This window comes from Lissotriton vulgaris, unplaced genomic scaffold (genome assembly GCF_964263255.1).
Source record: "Lissotriton vulgaris unplaced genomic scaffold, aLisVul1.2 SCAFFOLD_1140, whole genome shotgun sequence".
In the NCBI taxonomy this organism is placed as follows: domain Eukaryota; kingdom Metazoa; phylum Chordata; class Amphibia; order Caudata; family Salamandridae; genus Lissotriton; species Lissotriton vulgaris.
The window spans coordinates 367671-393950 of NW_028243601.1; the positions used below are offsets into that span (position 1 = coordinate 367671).

Sequence of the window (26280 nt, forward strand, 5' to 3'; positions counted from 1 at the left end):
AGCCGGAATCCAAGAGAAGGCTCTTGACTGGACCACTTCCTTTCTCTCTGGCAGAACTCAGAACGTCCTCCTCCCACCCTTCTGATCTGAAGCCACCTACATCATCTGCAGCGTCCCCCAGGGCTCATCCCTCAGCCCGACGCTGTTCAACGTCTACATGGCACCCCTCGCGCAAGTGGCCCGCCATCATGACCTCAACATCATCTCCTATGCCGATGACACCCAGCTCATCCTCTCCCTCACCAAGGACCCACATACTGCCAAAACCAAGCTTCATGAGGGAATGAAGGCCGTCGCCTACTGGATGAGGAGCAGCTGTCTGAAGCTGAACTCGGACAAGATGGAGGTCCTCATCCTCTGACCCACCCCCTCAGCCTGGGATGACTCCTGGTGGCCTCCCACACTGGGAACAGCAACAATACCCACCGACCATGCACACAATCTAGGATTCATCCACGACTACTACCTCTCCATGTCTAAGCAGGTCAACGCCATCTCCTCCTCCTGCTACAACACCCTCCACATGCTCCGCAGGATCTACAAGTGGAACTCGACCGAAACAAGAAGAATGGTGACACAGGCCCTCGTCAGCAGCAGACTGGACTACGGCAACGCACTCTACGCAGGAATCCCAGCCAAACACCTACGACAACTACAACGGATCCAAAACACCTCCGCCCGACAGACCGTCAACGTCCCAGCCATATCACCCCCCACCTGAGAGACCTACACTGGCACCCCGTCGACAAGAGGATCCCCTTCTGCTCCTCACCCGCAAAGCACTCCACAGCGCCGGACCAGCCTACCTGAACAGCAGACTCAGCTTCCACAACCCACCTCCCTGCCAGCTCCGCTCGGCCAGCCTCGCCCTGGCTGCTGTCCCCCGCATCCAACGGACAACCTTCGGTGGCAGATCCTTCTGCTACCTCGCCGCCAAGGCGTGGAACACCCCCCCAACCAACATACGGCAGACCCAAGACCTACTCGCCTTCAGAAGACTCCTCAAGACCTGGCTCTTCGAGCAGTAGCAGCACCCCCCCCCTCACTCCCTCAGCGCCTTGGGACCCCCAGGGGTAAGTAGCGCGCTTTACAAGTACTCTGATTGATTGATTGATTGATTGATTGATTGATTGATTGATCGAAGCATGAAAGAGTGGGAAGATGGAAGAGCACAAGGATAGATGGAAGAGTGAAATGGTCACCAGATAAAAGGGTGAACAGCGGGAAGGATAAAGACTGGGCAGATGGGGAAGATTGTAAGGATCGATAGGAAAGGAAGGAAGGATGGATGAATGAGTGAATTAATATTTAAATGGGTAAAGCATAAATGTATGAATTGATGGAAGGAGGATGAGAAGCTAAACAACATTCACTGAAGGGAATGTTTGCTCACTTGGCATGCTGGGTGTGATCAGAGTTACGGTTAAAGTGGAGGTATTTTCATTTTCTACCTCCTCCCTGGAACCTACCTCCACAATATTTTGGTAGTTGATAGTTCTTTGGTCGATATTCTGACATACAAGTCAAAGGAAAAGTGAGCAAGAAAGGTAAAGCAAGCTAAGGAGTGAAAGAAAGAGGCAGAATGCAGCATAAAACAGGGAAAGAAGCACTGACAACAAAGAAAGAGAGTTCAAGGCACTCAGGAGTGAGATGGCAAGGGAGATCAAAAGGAAGAAAGAGTGGAGTTGAGCTAAACTGTCAAGCAAAGTTGTGCATTTGGGATTATCAAACTAATTATTCCTAACTTTTCTTCAGGTCGTCCAACAAGAAAAACGGTCAATCATTGGCTCATAAGGACATCCCTGGTGTGCCGTGGGACAGAATCCGAAGAAAGCCGACAAACAACAGAGTCATGGCCCAAGACAGAGTGCATCAGGACTGCCAGGTAAATGGACAGATGTAAAAAACGTAGAAACATCAAAAAGTATCAATATGGAATCAATAAGGGCATCTAGTATACTTGAAAGAGAAGATTGGAAGTGTGGTTCTCTTTCACATCTACAACATTCTTTCTTGGCTGTGCAAGGGCAGATGCGATGCTCACAAATGCCACAATGAAACACAAGGAGGACCTATGGTACAGCATGAGCACACACACAAATCTCAGTTGCAAATTCATCTCGTACTTTACTGTTATTTTTAACTAGCGTTTGTATAGCGCACCATTATTGAGGCTTCGTAGCGCATTTCAGTAGTGACTCTTCATGGTTAAAGGCAGCATGAAGGCACGCCTATCACAGCTCCCTGCTAGTACAAAGCAGACCCAAAGCTGCTAAATACCAAGCTTGATCTCAGTTCTAATGCGGTCACTGTCTTATGTTTGCACAGGATACATCAGTCAAGAGTTGCTGTTGCTGTGCTGCTCAGTGTGTCAGTGAGTATTTGGTTAATTTACTGCATTTCAATTATATAAGGTTATCATTTCATTTTGGGGCTTTCTTGGTGTTGGACATTTCTTGGTGTTTGATGGTTGAGTTTCTCTGGAAATGGAAATCCTTCTATTCTGAAAAATAAGTCTCCTGTCACTGCTTTTCTCACAAATGCACATGAATTAGTGCCACCTTTACGCCTAGTCACTGCTGAGCTTCTCCATGAATGGATCACTGATGGAGTCTCCACCCTCATCTCCATTCATGCCTTGACATACCATGCGGCACAAACATCTTCACAGCTGACCGGCCATTGCAGTCTCCAGATCCCTGTGGTTTTGGGGACATTGAGCAGTATTACCCAGAGTGCCTCAGGGGTGCAAAGGGCATGTGCGCCAGCTTGGTGCACCCGGGACACTTTGGTATTACAGAAGGAGCATCAGATGCTTCTGCGGCCCATTCAGTATTACAGAGAGCTCTGGCGCACATTGAACACCAGCCCTATCATCAGAGGGTGTTTCCTCATGTTCACGGAGCCGTGAATCCATGCAAATGAGGGAATCACTTTGCCTCTGCGCCCTATTTTGGACGTAGACTAGAGGCAAACACGACTATAGGAGGCACCTGCTAAAGGCAGCCTTCTAGAGGGGAGAAAGGGGGTCCCATGGACCTCACAGACATCTCCTTGTAGTCACTCACTGCACCCACCTGCAAGGGGATCTCTCACCCCTCTTGAAAGGGCAAGCGGGTGCCACCTGCACATTGAAACACGGAGCGGCTTTGAAGCAGCTGTGCTTTATTTCTCGTGAATGTGCTGCCCTCAGGTTAGCACTGGTTCACGGCTGCCCTGGGGACAGAGCATTCATGGAAATACTGTGCAATATCCCTGTTTGCGCACGGCGCCTGTACTTAAAGGTGCACCATTGCACAAAGAGGGAAAGCCACCATATTTGTTATACGGCCCCAGATGTACTATGGGCTGAATTGCAAGGCAGTTGGTGTTTGTACACACCGAACCACTTGTTACCGTACCTTCTTTTTCCACTGTAATAGATATATTACTCTTGAGCACAAAATCAACATTAGGTAGCATTTGCAGAATCCTGTCCTATTGACATCAATGGGGCAGGTTTCTGTCTGCGAATGGTGCAGAATGGTAGGGATGGGGGACTGCAAGGGACAGCGGACCTCATCTTGTCCCGGCCTTTGCATTCTTTACCAACATATTTTATCATTCTACTTCCTGTGCTTTAAAAGAACAGGCTCTGCAATCAAAAAATAGAATACGCATTTGGCAAATGCCTTGCTGGGTGCATGCCGCAGTACCTTGGAACTCTGGTGGCTCCGCATTCCCAAAATCCCACATTTGCAAAGTGGAAGCTGACCCTCAGACACTACTTCAATGAGAATGGATACCACTGCTTTGGGTGTTAGTATTCAATCAATGATTTACAACAGTTATTTGTTGAGGCTGGGGCCTGGAAAAAAGGGTGTTTTCAGCTGGTTAGCTAGATTTTATGATACAAAACGTTTTGAAATTATTACATAATGGGGTTGGGAGCCACAGAAGAGCCCTGAAGATAGGGATGATGTGGTCACACTGAGGTAGGTGGTTGTATGGAGCATTGGCTTCTTGGGGTGATGGTGGAGTCCATTATGGGCCAGATGTACAAACATTGGGAATAGTGATTTCCTAATTGCGATTTCTTTCAAATTGCAATTATGAAATTACTATTCCTATGGTGTGAAGTTTGTTGAGTTTCAATTAGCGACACCTAATGGGCCGTAAATTGCCCTACCTCATAAATAATAATGAGCTTAGTCGCAGTTTGCGACCCATTAGGAATGATAGCCATCACAGGGATGGTTTCCTGCTAGGGTCCGCAGCCCACCTTGGCTGTGATTGCTTTTGATCAAAGCAACACTTTTTACTTTGATATGCAGCCGTTTAACTTTATGAAAAATGGGATGTTTCAAAAGAAAAAAATGAAACGCTTAAAATTCATTAAGAGTCCGGGACCACTGCCTACTCTCAAAAAGATATTTGTGTTACGTTCTCAAAGGGAAAGTGGTCCCATAGTATCCATTCCCATTTAGAATGGGTTACTACCAACTTTGAATTGGTGGTACAATATTTATGTTTTGTGAACAAAATTTGGTCCCAAAACATTATTACATATCACTGCGAATCGCTGTTTGGAAGGGAAGCCCTATACACCCCCCTTCCAAATACCGCTTCGCAAACCAATCTTGCGATTCAGTAACAACTTTGAAGAGAGATCTGGGCTTTCCATATACATAATCTAAAAACGAAAGGTACATATTGAGTTGGATACCTAGACTTCCCTTGAGAGGGCAGAAAGGTAATGGAACCTAGAGTGAAACGCGTGCAAGAAAAAAGATTTTACATGAGTTCTTAACTTAAGAAGGAGAGTAACAGTATGGTATGAACTTTTTTTGCAATTGTAAATTATAATTCACTGCTGAAAATAGGAAAGAGCAACAAATATGAAGAAAAAAAATGCTTTTGAAATGAACTAAACAGAAAAATCACTTGCTGTGTGACTTGAAACATGTTTCGTCGAGAATTACAAGAAGTAAAGGGCTGATAATTATAAGACATGAAGAGATGAGAATTATAGATATAAGTGGCGCCCGGATGGCCTTTAAATCAGCTCTGTTATTGATGCTAACCTGTTGTTGGAGAGAAGGTGAGGTGCTTAGAGACTGAAAGTTTAATTTGAAAGTTGTTTTTTTCTTTATTTAACTTTTCTAAATAGCTTCTACTTTTAGTATCACAGATGAGTAGAAGTAGGCATTTCAGAGATTGATATGTTTTCTTCTTTTTCAGAATGGCTTCTTGGTCTAATGTCACTTGTTTGGATAGCACTGAGCATCGCTGAGATTGTCATTGGTAAGATCAAATGATTTCATTGCCTCCTTGTACTCTTTCGTCTCCCCTCCACCCTGACATATGCATACCTTTTTCTATCCTCTTTTCATCCCTTTTTTCAGTTCACCTCATGAGATTAGGAGATACCACCCCTCGAAAGATTATTTTATGCTGAATGGATACATACTTATAACCTGTTGGCTAGTAATGCCTTATTTGGTGTAGGACATGTGATTTGGGCTCTGCCTCATTAACTAGGAAATGGTCGATCTTTGTCCATCTCTTTTAAGAAAGATTTTATTAGAACTCGAGACAAATTGTTGTGACACTTTGGTTTGTGGTAGATCATTAAGTCCATGCTACACCCCACCAAGGGGTTATCTCTAGCGACTGGCCCACCCAAACTCTCCACCAACTAGGGCATTCTTAATTTCTCCCTACAAAGGAGATATCTCTGGACTGTTTGCCATTTGCTATGTTTTGAAACTCAATAAATACATGTAAAGTAGTCTCTGTTGGCAACAGGCCCAAACAACATCTCTGGATAGTTCTTTTTTAAATACCTCTTTTAGCCAAAACCCCAATGAGACTCGCCCTTCAGCATTTTTTTTTCTTTTGGAAGAACAGAACTGCAAGCACCAAAATGCACTGAGACAAATGCATGAGGACTTAAATGTTTCCCCATAGCCTAAAGAGAGCTGTCATAGTGAATTAATTGAGTGTCTCTTAAAAATAGTTCTCACCTCCGCGACTGTAATCCAATGGCAAGGGGTTGAGGGAACCTCTGCCAATATTCAGGATGTGACTCACCTCAGCTCTTGAAAGTATTGCAGGTAACTCATCGGAAGGGAATCATGTTGGTTTCTGTATTTAGATTCAACCAACCTAAGCATAAACTCCACAATTTTCATAGGATAGGATTTCATTGACATTCTTGCTATGACTCTGCTGATAAGCATGAGCTCTTTCGTGTCACATTTTTGTGAGAGCTCTGAGGTGTGACTGCAGGTGTTATATAATGCCTCACAACTTATAATTGAGGCAGTAATGTGAGTCATGGATTGTCATGTGATCCCAAAATGATCCGATGAGTTATAAGAAAAACCTTTAAAAACAATCAAAATAATAGATTGGAAGAGTTAGCTAGAACATGAAACTGAGCGGTTGGAAGAGAGAGTGAGAATGTGAGTGAGAGGAGAGAATGAAAGACAGGGAGAGAAAGAAAGAGAAAGAGAGGGTCCAATAGAAATTATTGATTGGAAGAGGGCTAGAATGAGAGCAAAAAAAAAGCAAAGGTGGGGATGAGGATTGGAGAAAGGGAGGAGAAAAGAATGAGAAAAAGAAGGTGACAAGGCACAGGTGGTCTAAAAGGAAAACCAGAGTCAAGTCAGAAGGTGTCTTAAATCATATGTTTTAAGCTAAACTGTTTTAGGCCCCCATTTCAAGTTCATTTCTAAGTTCTGATCCTGTGTAAACTAAGGGATGGGGATCCTGTGTATGTTTTAAACATACCCTCACAGTTTTCCCTAATGGAATAAATTAAGGAAAATGCCTTTAGAAATACCAAATTATGTGGAATTGTGTGTGCATACAAAACAGCGCTGAATGGAATACTTGAATTACTATCAGGCACTGTAATCACTCAGGCTGCATCCCAATCCTTCGTTATTTTGCACACAATGCCGACTCAGTTCATACCCAGCTACAAGCAAATCAACATTGGCCCTGCTCCAATAGGAACAGTCCAGCCGAAATGCCGAGCCAGGTCTCCCCTGAACTGAAACACAAGCAAACCAGAATTCGTTTTGCTACTATAATATTTTGCGATGTTATGTCTCCGTTGCAAGATGAAAACTATGAAGAGGAGGCATTTACCATAACTATCCGTGGATCATGGTATTACCAAGTGTGGTAAATGCCTTAACTGACCTAACTTGCAAGGATATCCATAGTCTTTCATCAACAAACCACACAACTGCAAATCCCAGCATGGTTTTCTCTAGGAATGTGCTTATTGTCTAGGAGGACTGCGGCCATACTGTCTGCATTATATACATTTTATTAGAACATTGCAATGTTGGGAGCTCCACTGAAAACGATGGAGTGCTCTGGGCTTATGATGGCTGGTATAAGCCTGGAGCACCAACATTCCAATGTTTCTTTGTTCACAGCTCTGGCTGTGAACAAAGGCTTCAGGAAGCCTGAGGGGATTCCAATCCCCTCACGCTCCCAAAAGACTTTGTTTTTTTGTTAGAACATTCTGCCCTCTAGTGGCAGAATTTTCTAATAGCCTTATAGCCCTTCGTAGCTGGGCTATACCGGCTATTAAAGTCCCTCTCCCTTGTTAAAGGCCTTTGCCTTCGGCTCGGGCCTTTAAAGCTGGAGATGGCCTTTAATAGAGGGTATAGCCCTCTACGGCGGGCTATAAGGCTATAATAAGACTTGTTCCTTCTATCAGGTGAGTCTGGAGTATCTGGCAATTTGTTATTTCCTGGTAAAATATCAAACTAAATAAAAGCCACCCTACTGAAGATTTCTTTGGCAATTTTTAATTGCTCTGTAATGCAACACCTTATGTAGTTATTTCACTGATCTGTTGTTTTCATACTCACAGGTTCTGTTTATCTGCAACAATGCCCAGCGCAACGCTTCATCCCTATCTACCTCATCGTCAATGGCGTCACTGTCATCGTCATGTCCCTCCTCTCTATTGTGGCTGGACTGAGGCCAAATAAGCTTGTCTATGCCATCCTTGCGCTGTTGAGCCTCTTTTGGTTTGCTTGGCTTATCGCAGGTAATACCTTTACTTATGTTGTACAGTTCTAGGGAAGGTTATTATTAAACGATTGGAATCTATCAATCACAAGATTACTAATGAAATTAGCAGTCCATTTGCATGATAATTTATAAACACAAAGTGTCATCCATAAGATGGTGGATGATGAAATGGCTTTAACATGAGAGCGCACAGCACAACAAGTCATTTACAAGATAGTGCATGATCATGAAGAGGTGGGTATATTGATTATCATGATGAATATACTTACAGATAAAGTGACCCGATAGTCTCCTGTTTGTGAATGGCTAGTTGTGCTATTTATTACCATCACAACATAAAATACCCACCAGGATTAAAATGTTTGGGCAAGGTAAGAAAAGTGATACATTCTATGTCTGAGTAAAAAACTCAGATTCATTGTGTACTTTTTATTTAAGAGCACTTAAAGTGGTTGCTAAAATTGAGCTAGATGTAATTTTTTGAAGCATTGTTTAAAATATGATATATGTGTCCCAAGTCAAATTTCCCGTGGTATATTGTTCCATAAATTGATTCCAAATACCTGTATTTTCCTGCTTCCAGATCTCTTATTATTTGCATTTTATTGACGTTATATACATAGGGTTTATGTAGACCCAGAGGTTATCGCAGTGCTTTACATGGGCAGACATTTTGTACAGACAGATGCAGCTTTAAAAAAAGGTCTGGTTAACTTATAAATTGAGTGTGGGCAGGTAAAATCCATAGAAGAAAAATCTTTGAGATCTGCATGGATTGATAGGAGGTGCTGTGGATTGACCAGGAGGGGACTTTGGGTAGTGAGAGAAGTAAATGGAGAAGGTGAAGCCTTTCAGTACTTTTGTGGGCAGTAGAGTTTGGCACCAGTCTGTTTCTCGAATCTTGACACCCTCATTCAGTTATTATTCAATGGTCTATAAAGGGAGACAGGTACATATTTATTTACGCCTTGACTGGAATGGAGGAACCCAGCATCAATCACAACTCGAACATAAGCACAAAACGTGTAGTTCCTCCGCAGGCCCTGGCGGTGAGCGAGTCAGAGTTTGCGCAAGGGGCTGAATTCCGAGTTGTATGGAGTTTACAGAACTCACTAATTACCAGGGGCAATATAGTCCACACCGTTCATAAAATTTTGACAAGCCAGATTTAACAGTTGAAAAGTACATTATTTATCATGAGATGCAGATTGTGGCGTGTTAAGCCAACGTGATCTACTGGGCTAGAGGGAGTTTGTTTTCCCAAAACAATTGGACCAGGTCTCTCCCATTCTGGCTGAAGCTTCCAGGCAGTTTTTCCAGCACAGAGATGAAAATTCTGTTCAAAGTTGTAAACTGGAGTTTACCATCAGTTGTAGGCCAAGCTCTGCGATAAAGGGAAAAACGATATATCCTACTCAAAAAGTATTTCAAATAGAGCCTTACCTTACTCACCACTGATAAAAAGCCATTTTAACATACAAAATAACCTTAAAGTTTCGGACTTTTATCAGTAGGGTCAGAGATTGCCCCATTGAGTGAAAACACCTGAAGAAGGACTTAGGAAAGATTTTCTTTGATCTGTGACACATCTCACTTAGTACTGCTAAGGTGCAACCAGTTTTACTGTAGCCACCCCATGACTGCTTCCTGGGATTTCCTGATTGCGAATAATTTCTTTGCCAAAAAGGTTACGCTATCTAAATGCATCCTGATGCTTTCTGTTATTTCCATTGTAAATATTTAAAGTGAAATGTTGCACGTATATTTTGTGATATTTAATGTTTATGGGCCAGATGTAGGTAAAATCCAATTTGCAAATCCTTAATAGCGAATTTTACCGATTCACTATTAAGGACTCTTAAAATTGAATATAGGTAGAAATCGCTAAAATATATGGGAATCCTTAATATTCCTTAATAACGAATCACAAATTGAGATTCGCTAATAAGGAATACCTACTCATTCATTCCTATGGGCTTGGAGGAACATAGGAATAAATGGGAAGATATTCTCCATTTGCGATTCGCTATTAGTGAATCGAGATAGCGGGTGCTATTTCAAGGGTGCCAGGGTGTCAAAAGGACACCCTGTTGCACCCCTGAAATGTGCATGTGTGCACATGTGGCGCACATACATGCCCTAAGAGCATGAATGTGTGCCACAGGGCACTTTAAAAAAAGTAAAAAAGTGCCTTTTTAATAGAAATCGCTAATTTCTACTAATTACTACCAACTTGAAGTAGGTGGTAATTAGCGATTCATTAAGGCTAAAGTGCACTTTCTTTTGTAATACTTACATTGCATTTAAGGAATCGCAATTTTCCGATTCCTTAAATGCAAGAGCTCGCTATTTGGCCACCTACATCTGACCCATAGTCCTCTATTCCCCCCTCATGCGTTAGAGATCTTTGGTGAAATAGTTTCATGTAAATCGAATATACTGTATCTTCAAGCTTATATCATATAACTGTTTAACTGAAAGATTCATAGTTTAATCATTGGTATCAATGTACCTTCTGGATAGTACATCTTATGCCAGGAAAAGAGATTTATACACATAAGTAGAGTTTTAAGTGACACATGGTGGCTATTGCACTCATGGGATTTGTGGAAATGTGGGTTAGTCAAAATGCAGGATTATTTTAAAGATGGGTCGGCAAGGATCTGAGATCAGTGTTGGGGATATGATAAATGTCTGTTTTTTCACCCAACAGGGAGCGTCTGGACTTTCCCGCTGTACCCCAACTACACGAACTGTAACAGAACCGTTTACCTATTTACGTTCTCCATCTTGATCATCCAGTGGATCGTCCTGGCGCTGTCCCTCCCCGCGATCATTGTCAAACTTTTCTCCTCTTTCCTCGCTTGTTCTTCTTGTTCCTCTTGCTGTCTTTGTTCTCAGTGCTCCGCTTGTGTTTCCTGTGTTACTAAATGATGAACCTAAGGCCCCAAAATCCTTACATTTTATTAGAAAACTTACATTTCCATGGACTATTTGCACAACATTGGCTCAAGAAAGAAATTGTTTATTTTGTACATTCACAATTGCTAAATGATGATTTTTGTTGCACTGACAATTACGGACCACCTTTCCTTCTGACTGACACATCACCTAGACACCAGGATGATGGCCCAACCCTATTATTATTAGGCACATTATGAAACAATAAGCACCACATGATAACCAAAGGTGTAGTGAATCCTGATTTTGCACAAAAGCAGGACACATGTAGGGGTCAAAGGTAAAACGTGACTCTGAGAGAGTGTCACTGACACGCATGTATAGCTCCAACAGAAAACATGGCATGAACTCAGCCGCGGCCCGTGCAGGTAAGAGTGCTGGGGCCGGGTGTGGGAGGAGGGGTATTTCAACAGATGAAGACAAGGGAAATTTAAATATTTATTTCATTTTCCCTCATGGTCACCTGTCGAATCCCACCCAAACCGGCCCCACCGCCCCACCATACATACCTGCATGGGCTTCGGCTGCATGAACTGTTTTTCCACTTCTTAATTTACCTGTGTTTGAACATCCTAGAGACACAGAACTAATAGATTTACTGGGTTTGCTGTTGTTCCATTTAGAGGGTATGTATTCCAGCAGTTCGTACTGCATTCTTCCTATTGAAGGAGGATTAATACTTATTTATATAAGTTTGCTCCCTGTCACAAAAAAAGTAACAGGTGTTGCGATTCAAGATATTTTACTGACTACAAAGTCAGTAAACTCTTCACCAAGATTTGTACAGGAAAGAATTTTTTCTAGAGGAGTTTTGTTAATTGCCGGTACGGCACATAACAATGAGCATAAGTTGGTGCACCAGAGGACTACCATGGTAAATAATAAAAGATTACCCACTACGGATCACAACAAAGGTTTTTTTCAGATCATTATGATGATCCTAGACAGCCAACATTTCAGGAAATTGAAAAAAATGGTGCCACACTGTTGAAATAGTGTAAAATGGAAGTGTTTGTTGGAAAGAGAAGAAGGCTGAGGTTTACTAGGGCTTTATTCCTGTGCAAGCATCCACAAAGTGGCGCATGCTATTTACTATTCAGAGCAAAAAGTATGTTCCAATGGAAAGGTGAATGTTACAGATCCTGCAAACTGTGGCTTGAAGGTGGTATTTCTATGGTGGATCAATGCAAACATGCACAGGTTATGACACAAAGCCGGCTCTATGAAGCTCAAGACCAGGCTTTGTCTAGTAGAAGAAGGCTCAAGCAAGGTAACATTAGTTTTTTTTTCTTCAAAAAATCATTCCATTCCATATGGAATGCAGTGCACAACACATATACCATGCACTGGAGCCTTCCAAGTTTGTTTACACGAGGAATCAGTTCTGGAATGGTATGTCTCCAGTATTAACCCTAAGCTAGACAGTGAACACTCACAGATGTACCATGAAGTGACTCTGTGCGTCATGCAAGGCAGCCAGCCCTTTGAGATTCATCAGACAGAACAACAACAGTTTAACCACTTCACTGCGGCGGCTATTCCGCCGCAGTGCTAAGGGGGCGGGGCGGAAGAGCGACGGGCGCATGCTGGTGATGGCTAGAAAAAAATGGTTAGGGGTTCTGCCCACCTCACCCTCCCGTACCTGAGCAGGAGACATCCAAGGATGAAAAGGTAAAAACAAATGGTACTTAAGGGATCAATCCACTTTTAATTTTCAAACAAGAAACAATTAATTATCTCGTGATTTACGAATTATACATAAGATGAGTATATATTAATTCATATACACATATATGAGCGGACAGCCAGAGAGGCACAACAAATAACAATCTATATACAACACATCACATGTACATTATATACAAATATACAAAACATTTACAATATCAAAAACACTTCTCTGTACCCTCAAGACAAAAAATATATAGAAATATATATTCACACCAATTTACATATGTACCTCCTCTTAAATTGGGGTGGAGTATACAACAAAATGGTAGTCCCAAAAACAAAGCACCAGGGGGTAACACATCAACCCAGCCTACATTTGTGTTGGTGCACATAGGAAAAAATCAAATCTTCCTTGAATTTTAACAGGGGAATCCGTTCAAAGCTAAAGGTGTCAACGCAGTCGCGGTCGCGTTTCAGCCAGATGATATAGGCTTCATCAGGACATGGGTAGTCTAATCTTCACGGCCCTGGCAAAACCTAGGGCAGGAGTCTCGGCCAACCACACAACCACCCAAGAGGGTGGGGTAGGAACCACCGTCTCGGCTCTAGTCTCGAGAACTCTTATATCTTCACTGTGTCCGCCCAAATAGAGATAAAGTATATCAGAAGTGGTTCAAATCTCACGGTCTTCCTTCAGTTTCCAAAAGGGGGTCGGTGGCACGTTATTACAGTGCTTGCTGCGGCGTCTCTCCAGTCAACCCACCAGGAACCGCTCCGTCACCAGCGTCGGTTGCGCTGTGCTTATGACGGAGCGGTTCCGTCATGGCCCCGCCCGCTCAATAGAATGCTCAGCGCAGGCGCGGAATTCGCGCCACGCATGAGCGGCAGGCGGGCCATGACGGAACCGCTCTGTCATCAGCACAGCGCCACCGCAACTGATGACGGAGCGGTTCCGTCATCAGCAATTAAGGGGTTAAGGCCAATGCTTGGTCGATTCGAAAATAATGTGGGTGCTATGCTGCGCTGGGTGAAAAATGTGTACATCTGGGCCTGAATGTGTATTTCAAATAGGAAAGGTATAAAAATAGACCTAATTAGAAATGAATGTGTCCTTGTGTACTGTAACTGGTGCTCCTTTAAAGCGCTTTGATACCTGATTCCTTCGGGTCAAGTTTGCGCTATGTAAAACTCTAAAAAAAAATGTTTTTAAAAAGTGATAAAGTACCTCTAGGGTGAATTGCTGAATATTATACAATATACATTTCTCTATTCAAAACAATAGTATTTATTTTATATGAGTGATTATTTCTTGCTTCTCCTTTTAGTATATTATCATAATGTGACAAGTCAAAATTAAAACATTTGGGGGTCATGGAATTACAGGTGTCTAACATCTTTGCGACAGGGTAATGATTGACATACAACTTTAGAGGTAGGAAAATGCATAACAAATAGATGTTTCCAGTACCCCACTACCTCTAACTAATAAAGAAAATGTGACAATTAACACATTCAAAATCATATATGAAGGTATGATTATTATTTGTTGTCGTTGTTATTGTGCTTCAATAAATTAATTTGTTTGGAAAACTGGCATCCTTTAAATAATTCACACGTAGATCTGAATTGGATGAACAAATACAATTAAAAGATTGCGTTTTACAGACACTGTCGCATTTTTGTTCTTAAATGTTCTTTTGTGTTCTTGGACGTTTTACTTCCTGACCAGAACGCTTGTTAATGCATCATATAGGCCATTGTATTTTTTCAAGTAGATCATTTCTACAAACCATTAAAGCATAGTTTTTTAGGTAAACAGACCATATAACTGTATTCTCCCCTTTATAATATCACAATTTCATACATAACCCGACTGGCCTTCAAGTGGCGGAATTACAGAAAATGTGATCAGCTTCTTAAGAACCATTGTTAATCATATGTAAATAAGGTAGAGGCATTATTTATTACATTTACATTTGGAGTTGGAAGAATAGTTGATCTTGCAGAGTTGCATCATGCTCGACTTGTAGGCTTGGTGCTGGTCTGGATAATTGTTACAGTTTGTCTATTGGTCTCAAGTGAGCCTGAGTGTAGCTGATTTTGCCTTTGAACCTTCTTTAGTGATTCGACCAGTGGAACAATAAAGAAAGATATGGTTGCAACGGCAAGGAAATATACTATGTTTGTGTGTGCACTTGTTTGAATGAGCATAGGTGATGCAGGGATGTTCTTTACAGGTTAAACAGAGCAGGGAAAACCCCAGGAGCTGTTTCAGGAGACCGGATGTGATGTCAGCTGCATTAGGGGATTCCACCACTCACTCCCGCCAGTACAAAAGGAAAATAAATGTTGCCACAGTTCTGCAGACAACAGCAATAGAGTTAGGCCAGGACGCCCGTGTCCTTTGATTTTATTAATACTGCAGGACACAATCCATACCTGGTACTGATGGATGTGCCAGACCTTATATGATCACAAATTAATACGCAGAATGACATCGACAACTGTATGGTGTCGGAGATTAGTCGGACCACTTGTATGCTTATGTGAGGTCTGCAAAAGTTTACTCAGCAAAATAGGAAAAGTGGAACATTGCTGTACAAATAGGCAGCGTGGCCCTTTATTAACAGTGAACATCTAGTGCTAAACCCCCCAACTCCCAATGTTCAGGACATTTTACAGGATTTCCACATACAATCAGGAGCATAGCTTAGTCAGTGAGATTCTGAGGGGTATGAATCGTCAAGTCTCTCCGACCTGATTGAGGAACTCCAATATCAGAAGGCGGAGCCCTAGGAGCCAGACTCCCAGGAACTTCTTCCTCCCGAATAATTTAGAGAGGAGTTGGGTCTGGTGTAACTTGTCTGAGCAACCATATAATGGTCAATCGGATTGTATTTCTTCTGCCGTGTACAAGGAGTTCAAATCTCGACCGCTGGGCCCAGGAAAAGGACCGGGGACGTTGAGGATGATAAGCATGTTAAGCATGAACTAACAAACAAGACTGATTCCCTGGGAAATGCTTCTGATTTTGCCCAAGAATTGTCAATGTGGAATCTCCTTTCCCTAATGCAAACAACCTTTCAGGGAATGTTAAAGGTACTGGTTTTGAACTGTACTCGAAATGTTAAGCTTATCCAACTACTCAAAGTATTAGTAAATCACCAAAGGATGGTTCTAAGGAGGCGATTTTAGAAGGAGTTTTTAATGGTGTAATCACTTATCCTAGTTTTCCTTCTCTCCTATTGAGCCGGTCCCTTTATCGACTCACACCATAAATTATGAGATATATGTTTCTAGATGTACCTTCCTTATTTAAAAAAAGAGTAGTATATTTGGGCAACAAAGGGTCTTATCTAAGTGTCGCCTCACTATGTTGTTGAGACCTGGGTGAGAAGGAGAGCTCAGGACGGGAGGGTAGGTAGAAAGCATAGGAGCTGTTTAAGGCCACATGGAATGGAGTTCATGAGCCAGGCTCCTCGATCCTCCCAAGCTGCCAGCTTCAAGGGCTACAACTAAGATGTGTAAACAACTAACTGCTAAGGGAAAGCTGGGCAAGAAAGGCACTGAGAGGTCAGGTAAACTTCCAGAGAAAGAAAGTGGGAACATTTAAGAAATCAAGGAAAGTTCAAGGGTGGCAAAAAAGGTTTATGGGGACAAACGTAGGAAAATACACACAAAAATATGCAAAGTATTAAAATTTTGAAGGGGCGATCTTTGACTAACCCTTATGTTGGAGTAGTGAGGCTGACAAAAGAAAATCCGGTGTTGATACAAACAAGTCCTCCCTATTTCAGGCAGGAGGTGCTTGTCGGCAATTTACACTACCATTGTTATTCCCAAAGATGCATTCTAAAAGGAAAATGCAGCATTCAGTTTGTCATCCCCTAAATAGATCCATGCTGCTAAGTGCTTTTGCCAATATTAAAAGATTTAGGAAGATTTATTCAAAAGGATTTGGCTCTGGTTGGTTTAAGGAAGGTTCCAGGGTAAGAACTAACCAGTGTACTGTTTGTTTCAGTGGAGACACAGAACATAGTGGAGTTCTCAGGCTCAGTTTGTGTGACAAATTGCATTAGTCTCTGTGATGGAAGTGAAGCAAAATGTGCACCCACTGGGAAATCAGTGGAGGGCTCTTACACTGAACTTCCCACATTTCTAAATGAACATGGAGGGCTAAAATGTAACCAGGTTTTTCTTGCCCCCCCCTTCCAGGTGCAGGCCAGAGAATAGGTACTAGAAGGAGTTGGTAGGAGCGAGACAGTTAGCAAGAAAGAAAAGTTACAATAAAGTTCCATAATAATATTTCGATGTCAGCCATCAAATTTGGTCCCATCGTCCTCACCACTCTCTAGGAGAGAAAGAGGACAGTGTGGCCAGGGCAGTTTCCCTCATAGAACAGAGATGTACCCCATCAAAAACGTCAAGGATCACTTACTTTCTTCTTGGAGCAGTGGGGTGGCTGATGAAATTGACAGGTAGAGGTCAAGGCATCCGCTGGCATGTCGTTTCCTGATTTGGAACATTCATGGGTTTAAATTGTTTATAGAAATGGGAAAGCACAGAGAGGTCTTAACAAATTACCCTATGTTGCTCCTCCAGGACACCTGGTTGTTGGAGTGCCAAGCAGTGGAGGGGTTTGTTGCCTTAGGTCAAAAAGAGGGACTGCTCATATTGGTATCTGTCTGCTGTGGGAAGAAGGTAATGAAACTCTAAACTACTTGCGTATGGGCCTGCGCATGTTTAATTTATTTGTTCACCAATGACGAGGGGTTAAAACAAATGATTTGTCTGGATGCGTCTGTTCCTACAATTCATCCCTTGCCAGAGTGTGAATTTTTGAGTATGGTTAATGCTGTGGGAAAATTTAGATGCTTTGTTGGTGGTAGGGGGAGATTTTAATGAAAGATCAACTTTCAAAGAGCTTGATGTGGGTATGATTAGCATTACACATTCCTGAAAGCACGTTTCCTGAAATTCCTAGAGAAGGAGACGCAGAGGTTCTGTCTCGTTTAGTCCGATTGAACATGATAATTGTTAATGGACAGTGTAATGATGATACTCCTGCTATGAGAACTTTCAAACATGCCACTAGTAATCTGGTATTTGAATATGTGCTGGTTCCAGTGCACCAGCTCCATTGAGTAAAACAATTCTGAGTTTTCGACATGGGACCTAGCGATCAGATTGCCTTTAGTCTGGAGTACAGAGAATATTTTTTTGCCCTGTCCAAGTATCAACTCATCTCTTGAAGTAGTTTACCATATGAGAATATGAGTTCTGATTTCAGTAGATATATTGCAGTCTTTTTCCATGAAGAAATTTGAGCATTTTGGCCTGCAAAAGGGTCAAGATGCGTTGGATTGGTACTCTGGGTTAACAAAGCAATTGTTAGCAAACATCCCATCTCCCTAGAATGGGCACAGCTGTTCATACAATTTAAACGAGAGACAACAATAGATGATACACCAAGGCCATCCCCGCCTCAGTTCCGCGGTTCTTCACAACACCCCAATCCACCTAGTCAGATGCTAGGAGACTGAGATCCTTGACAGACTGGATGTGACATGCCAAGCGCCTGCCCTTCCTGGGGAAATTACCCCCCACCCCCAACAGAATGCTCCCTCTCTCCCTGGGGCCCTCGCTCTCCCCGCCCCTTGGACCAATGGCCCGTACACCCTCCGCCCACCACATCCACTCGCCCTCGTCAGCCCTCCATGCTCTCCCCCTCCTAGGGGTTTAGGAAAAAGTTTTCCCCACATTTACAAGTTCAGTTTCAGTCAGCAGTTTGGATACCAACATACACATTGAATGCTAGCAACTACCTATCTGGTAAAGGATCACATGGGCACGCACGGGGATGACATTCACACCTGCCTCCGCCAATACGGAGCCCAAGGGACAAGACACAATGAGACTGAAGTGGAAGCGAGCCATGGTCCGGCCTATACTTAAGAAACCCAGCCTGTACGGCAGTAAGCCTGAGAGCTACCGGCCGATTTCACTCTTGCCGTGGCCGGCTAAGGTTATGGAGGCGCATGTAAACGCCGTCCTCTCTGAACATCTTCGCCGCGCAGACATCCTCGACTCAACGCAGAATGGGTTTAGGGCTGATCATAGCACGGAGACGGCTCTGCTTTATATGGTGGAGCATCTTCGCTCCGTGCTTGACGCGGGACAAACGGCAGCGCTCGTGTTATTAGATCTGAGCGCTGCCTTTGACACCGTCTCGCACCCGATCCTTCTGCTGCGCCTAGAGGAGGCTGGTGTCACCGGTATCGCTCTCCAGTGGTTCCGGTCGTTTTTAACCAACCGGGCCTTTAGCGTGACCGTCCCACCTTACCAGTCCAAATTCCATCCGTTGAACCTGGGGGTCCCCCAAGGCTCCTCGCTGAGTCCTACGCTGTTTAATCTGTACGTAAGGCCGCTAGCTGAGGTTGTCCGACAATGGGGCATGACGATGGTGTCATACGCCGATGACACCCAGCTAGCGGTCACGATCAGCGGGGATGCCGAAGTCGATGCCCCCAGGTTTCAACAAGGACTGCGGGCGGTCGTCAGCTGGATGACGTCCAACTGTCTCCAGCTGAACGCTAGTAAGACCGAGGTCATGGTTTTTGGCAGACAGCCGGATCTGTGGGGAGAGAGATGGTGGCCTGGGGAGTTGGGTCCTGTTCCCATCCCAGTCGCCGAGCTTAAGAACCTCGGGGTTTGGCTGGACCCCTCCCTCACGTTTGCGTGCCATACCAAACGCACGGCAGCTTGTTGCTTTGGCATCCTGCGCGGGCTCCGTCCTGTGCTTAAGTTCTTCGATGCCCCCACCAGGCAACTCATGATCCAGGCCACTGTCATCTCCAGGCTGGATTGTGCGAGTTCCTTGCTGGCTGGTCTGAATCAGGCAGAGATCGGGCGCTTACAAAGGATTCAGAACCCCGCAGCTAGAGCGGTGGTAGGCCTCCCAAGATTCTGTCCTACCTCTAGTACCCTGCGGTCACTGCATTGGCTCCCGGTGGCCCAGCGGATCCAGTTTAAGGTCCTCTGCATCGCCTATAAAATTCTGAAGGGGTCCCCAGCAACGATCCTTATGGCCCTCCTTACCAACTACACCCCTGCGCGACTCTTAAGATCGGCGGACCTAGAACTGGCGGTTGTACCGCGCTTCAAGCGGAGTAGAGCCGGAGGACGCTCGTTCCGAGTGCGCGCGGCGGCCCTGTGGAACTCCCTGCCCCCGGCGATTCGCGCTATGAGAGATTTGCTTTCCTTTCGCCGCGCGGTGAAAACCTTTTTATTCCCTTAGTTTGTGTATATACGTTTGCTTTTGTTTTAGTTGTGTTGTGCAGCTACCTTATCGGACGCCAGGAAGCTCCTTAGCTGGAGCATCTGTGCGCCAAATAAAAACGCATAACATAACATAACATAACATAACATACTATTGTACAATCAGTTTACTTACATGCAAGTCCACGAGCGAGTATGTACAATCCCATCAGGCCAAGTGGAATCCATATGTTGAAGATGAGGTATGTTTGTGGATTTTATGTAACCCTTCTATGTGTGAAATAACTGATATATGATTGATGTAATACCCCCACCTGGGGCTTTGAAATGCAAAACCCTAATAAAAAGATTTAAACAAAAACAAAGCAATTGTTAGCCCAGATCAAACTGGTAAAGGAGGTCCCTCGTTCAGCCAATTGTATAAGAAGTAAAGAAAACAGTTGGTTTGATGATGATTGCAGGGTGGGTAGAAGAGTTGTAAGTAGGAGTAGTTGTCACTTCAAGTCAAATCCTAGTGACGTTAGCTAAAAAACTGCTGTGGCGGCTGCAAAAATCGCCTATCACAAATGATGTGCCCACAAAATGAAGGGAGTTTTGTAGGTTAAATTGGGAGTCAATGATATCTGCCATTGTTGATAAACATAGTAAGTGCTTTTGGTGGCTAGTAAACTCAGTAACCCTTTTATCGCAGTCCTCTCTTGAGGCTCTGATAAGTGAGAATGATTGGTACACTTTTATATATGTTCAATATTGGGGGGAAAACTTGAAAAATATTTTGCGTTCCAGGCTAGATCTGCAGTAGAAGTGATTACAATTACTCACACGGCGGTATGCTTTCTGATATATTCAGTAATGTGAATGTCTCTAGTGCTGGTGGTCTGGATGGACTCCCATCTGTGATATTCAAAAATGACCATAAGACCCGATCCACTTGGGGCATGGGTCCGAGCGGATCCAGTGACTTCGGGAAGCAAGGGGGATGGTTTGTGGGAAGAAAAGATCTCCCTATACGCCGACGATGTTCTCCTCTATGCGACCAGACACCGCTTCACAATCAGCAGACTCCTACACATTTTTCACCTATTAGGGGGGATATTCGGGTTATCAAATTAATTGGGACAAATCCCTCCTATATATGCTCTTGGGCTGTCCAGCACCTGCTCCCCCTGTAGGGATCCAACTTCAGGTGCATGACCACTTTAAATTCCTGGGCATTGTGGTCATCAGAACTGAGGCAGAATTCATGGTTCAGAATCTATCACCGCAACTAGACCGCCTGAAAAGGGACGTGGCACACTGGAAGACGTTGATGCAATAAATAAGGGACCCCCTCTGTTTAATAATCTAGGCCAGGGAAAAAAGGGGTTAGGAAAAACACAATACTGAATATATCCCTCACAGCCTGTTATACTTTCTCATTAAACATTGTTTATATTTGTTTTGTATTTACTTTATTCGATGGAAAATTCATCATAAAAGTACACAGTTTATATAGTACATTAAAAAAATAAAAGAGTAGGGGCACAACACTCGTATATTTACAAACATCCTCATATACTACTCAGTTTAAATTATCTAAAATCACGCTCAAAGCTGGTTATTTAAAAACCGTAAAAAGCACTTCATGCCATAATGCTGTCCGTCGGTTAGGTTAGATGAGTGAAAAGCTTGGCCCTCCTGGTGCGGGTCTGCCATGCACTACCCAGAAATTTGGCTACCCCACACACCACAGCAGTAGAAGATGTGTCAGTGCGGAGGACCCGGAGGGCCATTTTGTGACATCTGAGGCCCAGCCCCATGCATAGCGGTTTCAACCATATTTTCCTAGCGACCCTATAGGCCGGGCAGGCGAACAAAAAATGCGCTACTGACTCATTAGGGGCTGCACAGCCGGGGCATGATTTAGGGAGAACACCTTTACTTTTCCACCCAGAAGAAAAGTCATTCACCGGCAAAGTCCCGTTCCTGAATTTGAGGTAAAGTGCTCTGTCCAAGGGCTTCTCTATAAAGTCAAGGAAGGGTTCCAATTTTCTTATCCATTTGATCTCCAGAAATCACTGGGAGATGGGCCCCCCTTCACTCCTACTTATGGTCGGTTCCTGTACCCAGTCCCAATAGAGTTTCTTAATCGCTGCCTTAGGGGGCGGAGTTTGGCTCAACCATGCTTCGCTTAGGCCCAGTTGCACTAAACAGCTGTCTCAGATTGCACAACCACATGATTTTATTACCTGTGTTAAGCAAGATAAGTTCATCTAGAGCTGCAGCATAATCATGTAGCTCCTGGGTCCTTCTTAATCGCACCCAAAAAAGTAGTGGGCGCAAACATACTTTATCTTTAAGGGTGCGCCTACCCAGGTCTAGCCGCAGAGGGATTAGCGGGGTGGAGACTGGGAGGGCCACCAGATCTCGCATGAATTTATTTTCTGATGTGGCTTGCTCCGTTATGTTCTCAAACCCCCATAACTCAGAACTGTATAGAGCTGCTGGTAATACTTGGCCATCATATATTGCTAGGGTCGGAGCCACAGTTTTACTCATTGACTCCCGCTGTTCCCTTAATACCACCCCTGAGACTCTTTTGTGGTTTAATAACATTTTGGCCAAGTGATCGTTCCATCTCATCCGGCTATTTACCCTGACTCCCAGATAATCAAAAGGATCAACCAGCTCCAAAGGGACACCATTAAGCAAAATGTTATTCCTGAGTCTCTTGGAGGGTGAAATAGCCATAAGCTTTGTTTTAGAGATGTTGATGGTGAGGCCTCTATCAATACAAAACTCACTAAACCGGTCCAGGAGTTTTTGGAGACCTATGGGAGATTTGGAGATCAAGATGGTATCATCCGCGAAGAGTAGAGTAGGTGTTTTTTCCCCCACCAGGGATGGTGCATCTGCCGCTTCCTCCCTCAAGTGATCCACCACACCATTCACAAAGAGGGAGAAAAGGGTCAGTGCCATAACACATCCCTGGCGGACTCCACTCCTCCCGGGTACCCTCTCTGTCAGTTGCCCCTGGGTGCCCCATCTGATCCTCCCATAGTTCCCTTCATGTAGCTTCACTAGAAAACCCAAAAGAGCCTTTGGGAAACCCATATTCTACAGGATGTCCCACAACCTTGCCCGTGGAACCAGGTTGAACGCCGTTTTGAGATCTATGAATGCCAAATAAAGGCTACAGTTGTTGATAGTCACGGCCTTCCAATAGATCGCAAAGAAACGGAAGACCTGGTCCATTGTGCCCACCTTCTTGCGAAACCCTGCTTGAAAGTGGGAGAGAATGTGCTCCTCTTCCATCCAGACACCCACCCTTGAAATGATGACCCTGCCAACCACCTTCTGGATCACGTCAATCAGACTGATCGGTCTGTAATTAGCAGGGTCATCTCTAGGGCCCATTTTGTAGACTGTTACCACCTCTGCTCCCTTCCATGAGTCTGGCACCGGGTATCCCTTGGCGATCCCATTCATTATTACGGCAATAAGTCTGGCCCAGGCATCAGGATCATTCAGGAGAAGATCTCCTGGTATCCCATCCTGGCCAGCTGCCTTCCTGGGGGTCAGATGTTTAATCGCCAGAATTACATCGGAGGGCAGAAATGGTTGCTCAAACTCCAGTTGGGGTTGACTCCTAGCTTCTGGATCGGGGGGAGATGAACCTAACACTTCTCTCCCACCGTACAGTGTAGAGAAGTGGGAGTGCCATTGGTGTTCCGTTATATGGTTATCAATAGGTGGTGTACTATGCTGCCTAGCTTTATTAATCAAATCCCAGAACAGCGTGGCATTTTTCTTATTGGCAGCAGATTTAAGATCCTGCCAGTATTGTTCCTCCCACTCTCGTTTAGCCAACACTAACACCCTCACATAATCCTTCCTAGCCGCTCTAACTAGTGATGGATCCTTTTGAAGCAGGGCGGCTGTTAGCTCCTTCGGTTTCACCTTGCACTCATTGTTTATATGCATTTAAATAATCATCATAATACAACAGTGACAACTATATCTATACTTATATAATTATACAACTATAATTATCTTATCATTCTTTTATTTTGTCAAAACATGTATTTTCATTATTGTTTTATTTTATCAAATAGTTTTTCCTTTTTATATTCTTTTTAAATTCTTATTTTCATTGTATCTTTTTGATATAAAAACACATTATACATTTTTTTGATTGTATAAAGGGGCGTAGGGCCAAGGTATCACTTATATATGGCATACCTGTTTCTTCGTGAACTGACAGATTTGCTGTCCCCTTTGGGACGCTCAAGTGCTGCTTCAAGAAATTATTTTCTGTCACCTGAAGGCCCTGTATCCCACAATATCCCCACATGTCACTGCCATAACTTGCTATTGACACACTCTTGGCCCTATAGATTTTGAGCATGGCTTCAACTGGACAATTACCCATTCTAGCTGCAAATCCAAATAGTGCTGCGTTTGCCCTAATGACCTCGCCCCTTTTTTTGCTTAGAAGTGCCGCTCAATTGAGCCGATGGTCTAACAGGACACCCAAATAGGAAAATGTTTTACAGTGTGGCACCCTTATACCGTTCACCTCAAAAGGGTACCTTTTTTTAAGTATGGCTCCACCTGCATCACATAAGATTTTGTATTATTTATGGGCAGGTCGCGCCTATCCATAAAATCATGAAATGCATCTAACAGGGTTTGAAGCCCCTTTGGGGTGTGCATGCCAGGAGAACTGCGTCGTCCGCATACAAGACGACGGGCAGACCTCTCCTTCCCACATACGGGTAATCAGCCCCTGTTTCCAACAAAGCACCTTCCAGGTCATTGATGTATAAATTAAAAAGGAAGGGGGCTAATATGCACCCCTGCCTGACCCCCCTTTCAATATCAAAGTTTTGTGATACCTTTAGGTCATTGGAGTACCTGACATTTGCCTTGGTGTCCCTGTGGAGATCTCCACAGGGACACCCAGGCTGCGCTCCACCTCCATGGGACACCCAGGCTGCGCTCCACCTCCATGGCCTCCATGGACCCCCATAAACCCCCCCAATTTACACAATCAAAGGCGGATGAGAGGTCCATGAAGGCCATAAAAACAGAGCCCAAGCGAGCCTTGGTGTACTTCCCTATGATCATACAGGGATTTAAAAACTGGGCCATGGTGGAGTGTCCTGGGCGAAACCCATACTGTATGTCCACGATAATCTTATTTTCCTCCGCTTAGGTACACAATCTCTTAAGAATTACCCCCCCAATGACCTTGACAACGGAATCAATCAACAAAATTGGCCTGTAATTCTTTGTACAATTACAATCCCCTTTTTTATGTACCGGGACAATCGTGGAAACACCCCATGAATCTGGGCATCCTCCTCTAGCAGCCGTGTTACCCACGGCAGTCAAGATCCCCGCCCAAAAGGTGGGTTCTGATTTGAATAGGTCCGGGGGGATACCATCTGGGCCTAGCGCTTTCTTATTGGTCAAATTTGCGATACCCTCCCTGAATTCATGCTCTGAGAAAACCACTAATTCCTTTCCCGTTTGCCCTGACAGAGTGTGAGACTTACAGGATGTATTTTTGAAGATACCTTCAAAATGGGACACTTATTCGTCCTCAGTGATATTGGAGCCCACCTCACCGACCCCTTCCGCTAAAAAAGGTGACCAGTTTATTGTGCTCCAAAATCGGGACTTATTAGCCAGAGTTGTGGGGTCTAGGAGTTCCCTCCACAATGCTTCCTTTATTTCCGCCTTACGCTTGGCTAGGACATTTTTATGGTTTTTCCTAAGGATGCAGATCAAAGCACTATCCCTTGGAATCTTTTTTAGCCCAGCCTTAAGGTCTCTCGCTGCTTTGGAACAGATATGACAAAACCACTGAGGTCCACCAGGCAAACTCTTTCTCCCTTTTGCGAGTAACATATCACCTATTTTAGACAAGATTCCTTCAAAGGATTTTAGACTACACGGAGGAGTTGATTCCTGGTTGAGGCAGCAAGAAAAATCTGCCTCACATTCGACTTGAAGTGACTCATGAAAAATGGACGGGATGATCTGTTTCCATTTAATCTGACGCCCTCCGTCAGTGGTTTGAAGGTTATTACTACCTATCACTCTATCTTTTATCTTCAATGTACTCCCACCTATAGTCACACAGACAGGGTTATGATCACTATGTGAACTTGGGATGATTGAAAAGCCCTTTAGGTGAGGTACTATAGATCTAGATAGTAATATATGGTCTATGAAAGTTCCACTGCCTCTCCCCTCGAATGTAGGATCCCTTAATTTACAATGGGGGGAGACAAAATTCATTGCCAGGGCTAACTCCTGCTCAGCAAGCATGTCATTTAATTC

The 26280-nt window shown here is 43.9% G+C and overlaps 1 protein-coding gene across 1 annotated transcript; it reads left to right on the plus strand.

Annotated features, from left to right (window-relative positions):
* The first annotated feature begins 5188 nt into the window (after positions 1–5188).
* Positions 5189–11163, plus strand: LOC147668291 (transmembrane protein 272-like). Its single transcript, XM_086948627.1, has 3 exons — positions 5189–5283; positions 7877–8056; positions 10754–11163. The coding sequence occupies exons 1-3, from the start codon at positions 5202–5204 to the stop codon at positions 10972–10974; spliced, it is 483 nt and encodes a 160-aa protein (XP_086804753.1). The 5' UTR covers positions 5189–5201; the 3' UTR covers positions 10975–11163.
* Positions 11164–26280: the final 15117 nt, after the last annotated feature.

Coding starts and splice junctions, on each gene's coding strand:
- LOC147668291 (XM_086948627.1), top strand. CDS start 5,202: ATGTTTTCTTCTTTTTCAGAATGGCTTCTTGGTCTAATGTCACTTGTT. Junction 5,284..7,876: donor CATCGCTGAGATTGTCATTG/GTAAGATCAAAT, acceptor TCATACTCACAG/GTTCTGTTTATCTGCAACAA. Junction 8,057..10,753: donor GTTTGCTTGGCTTATCGCAG/GTAATACCTTTA, acceptor TTCACCCAACAG/GGAGCGTCTGGACTTTCCCG.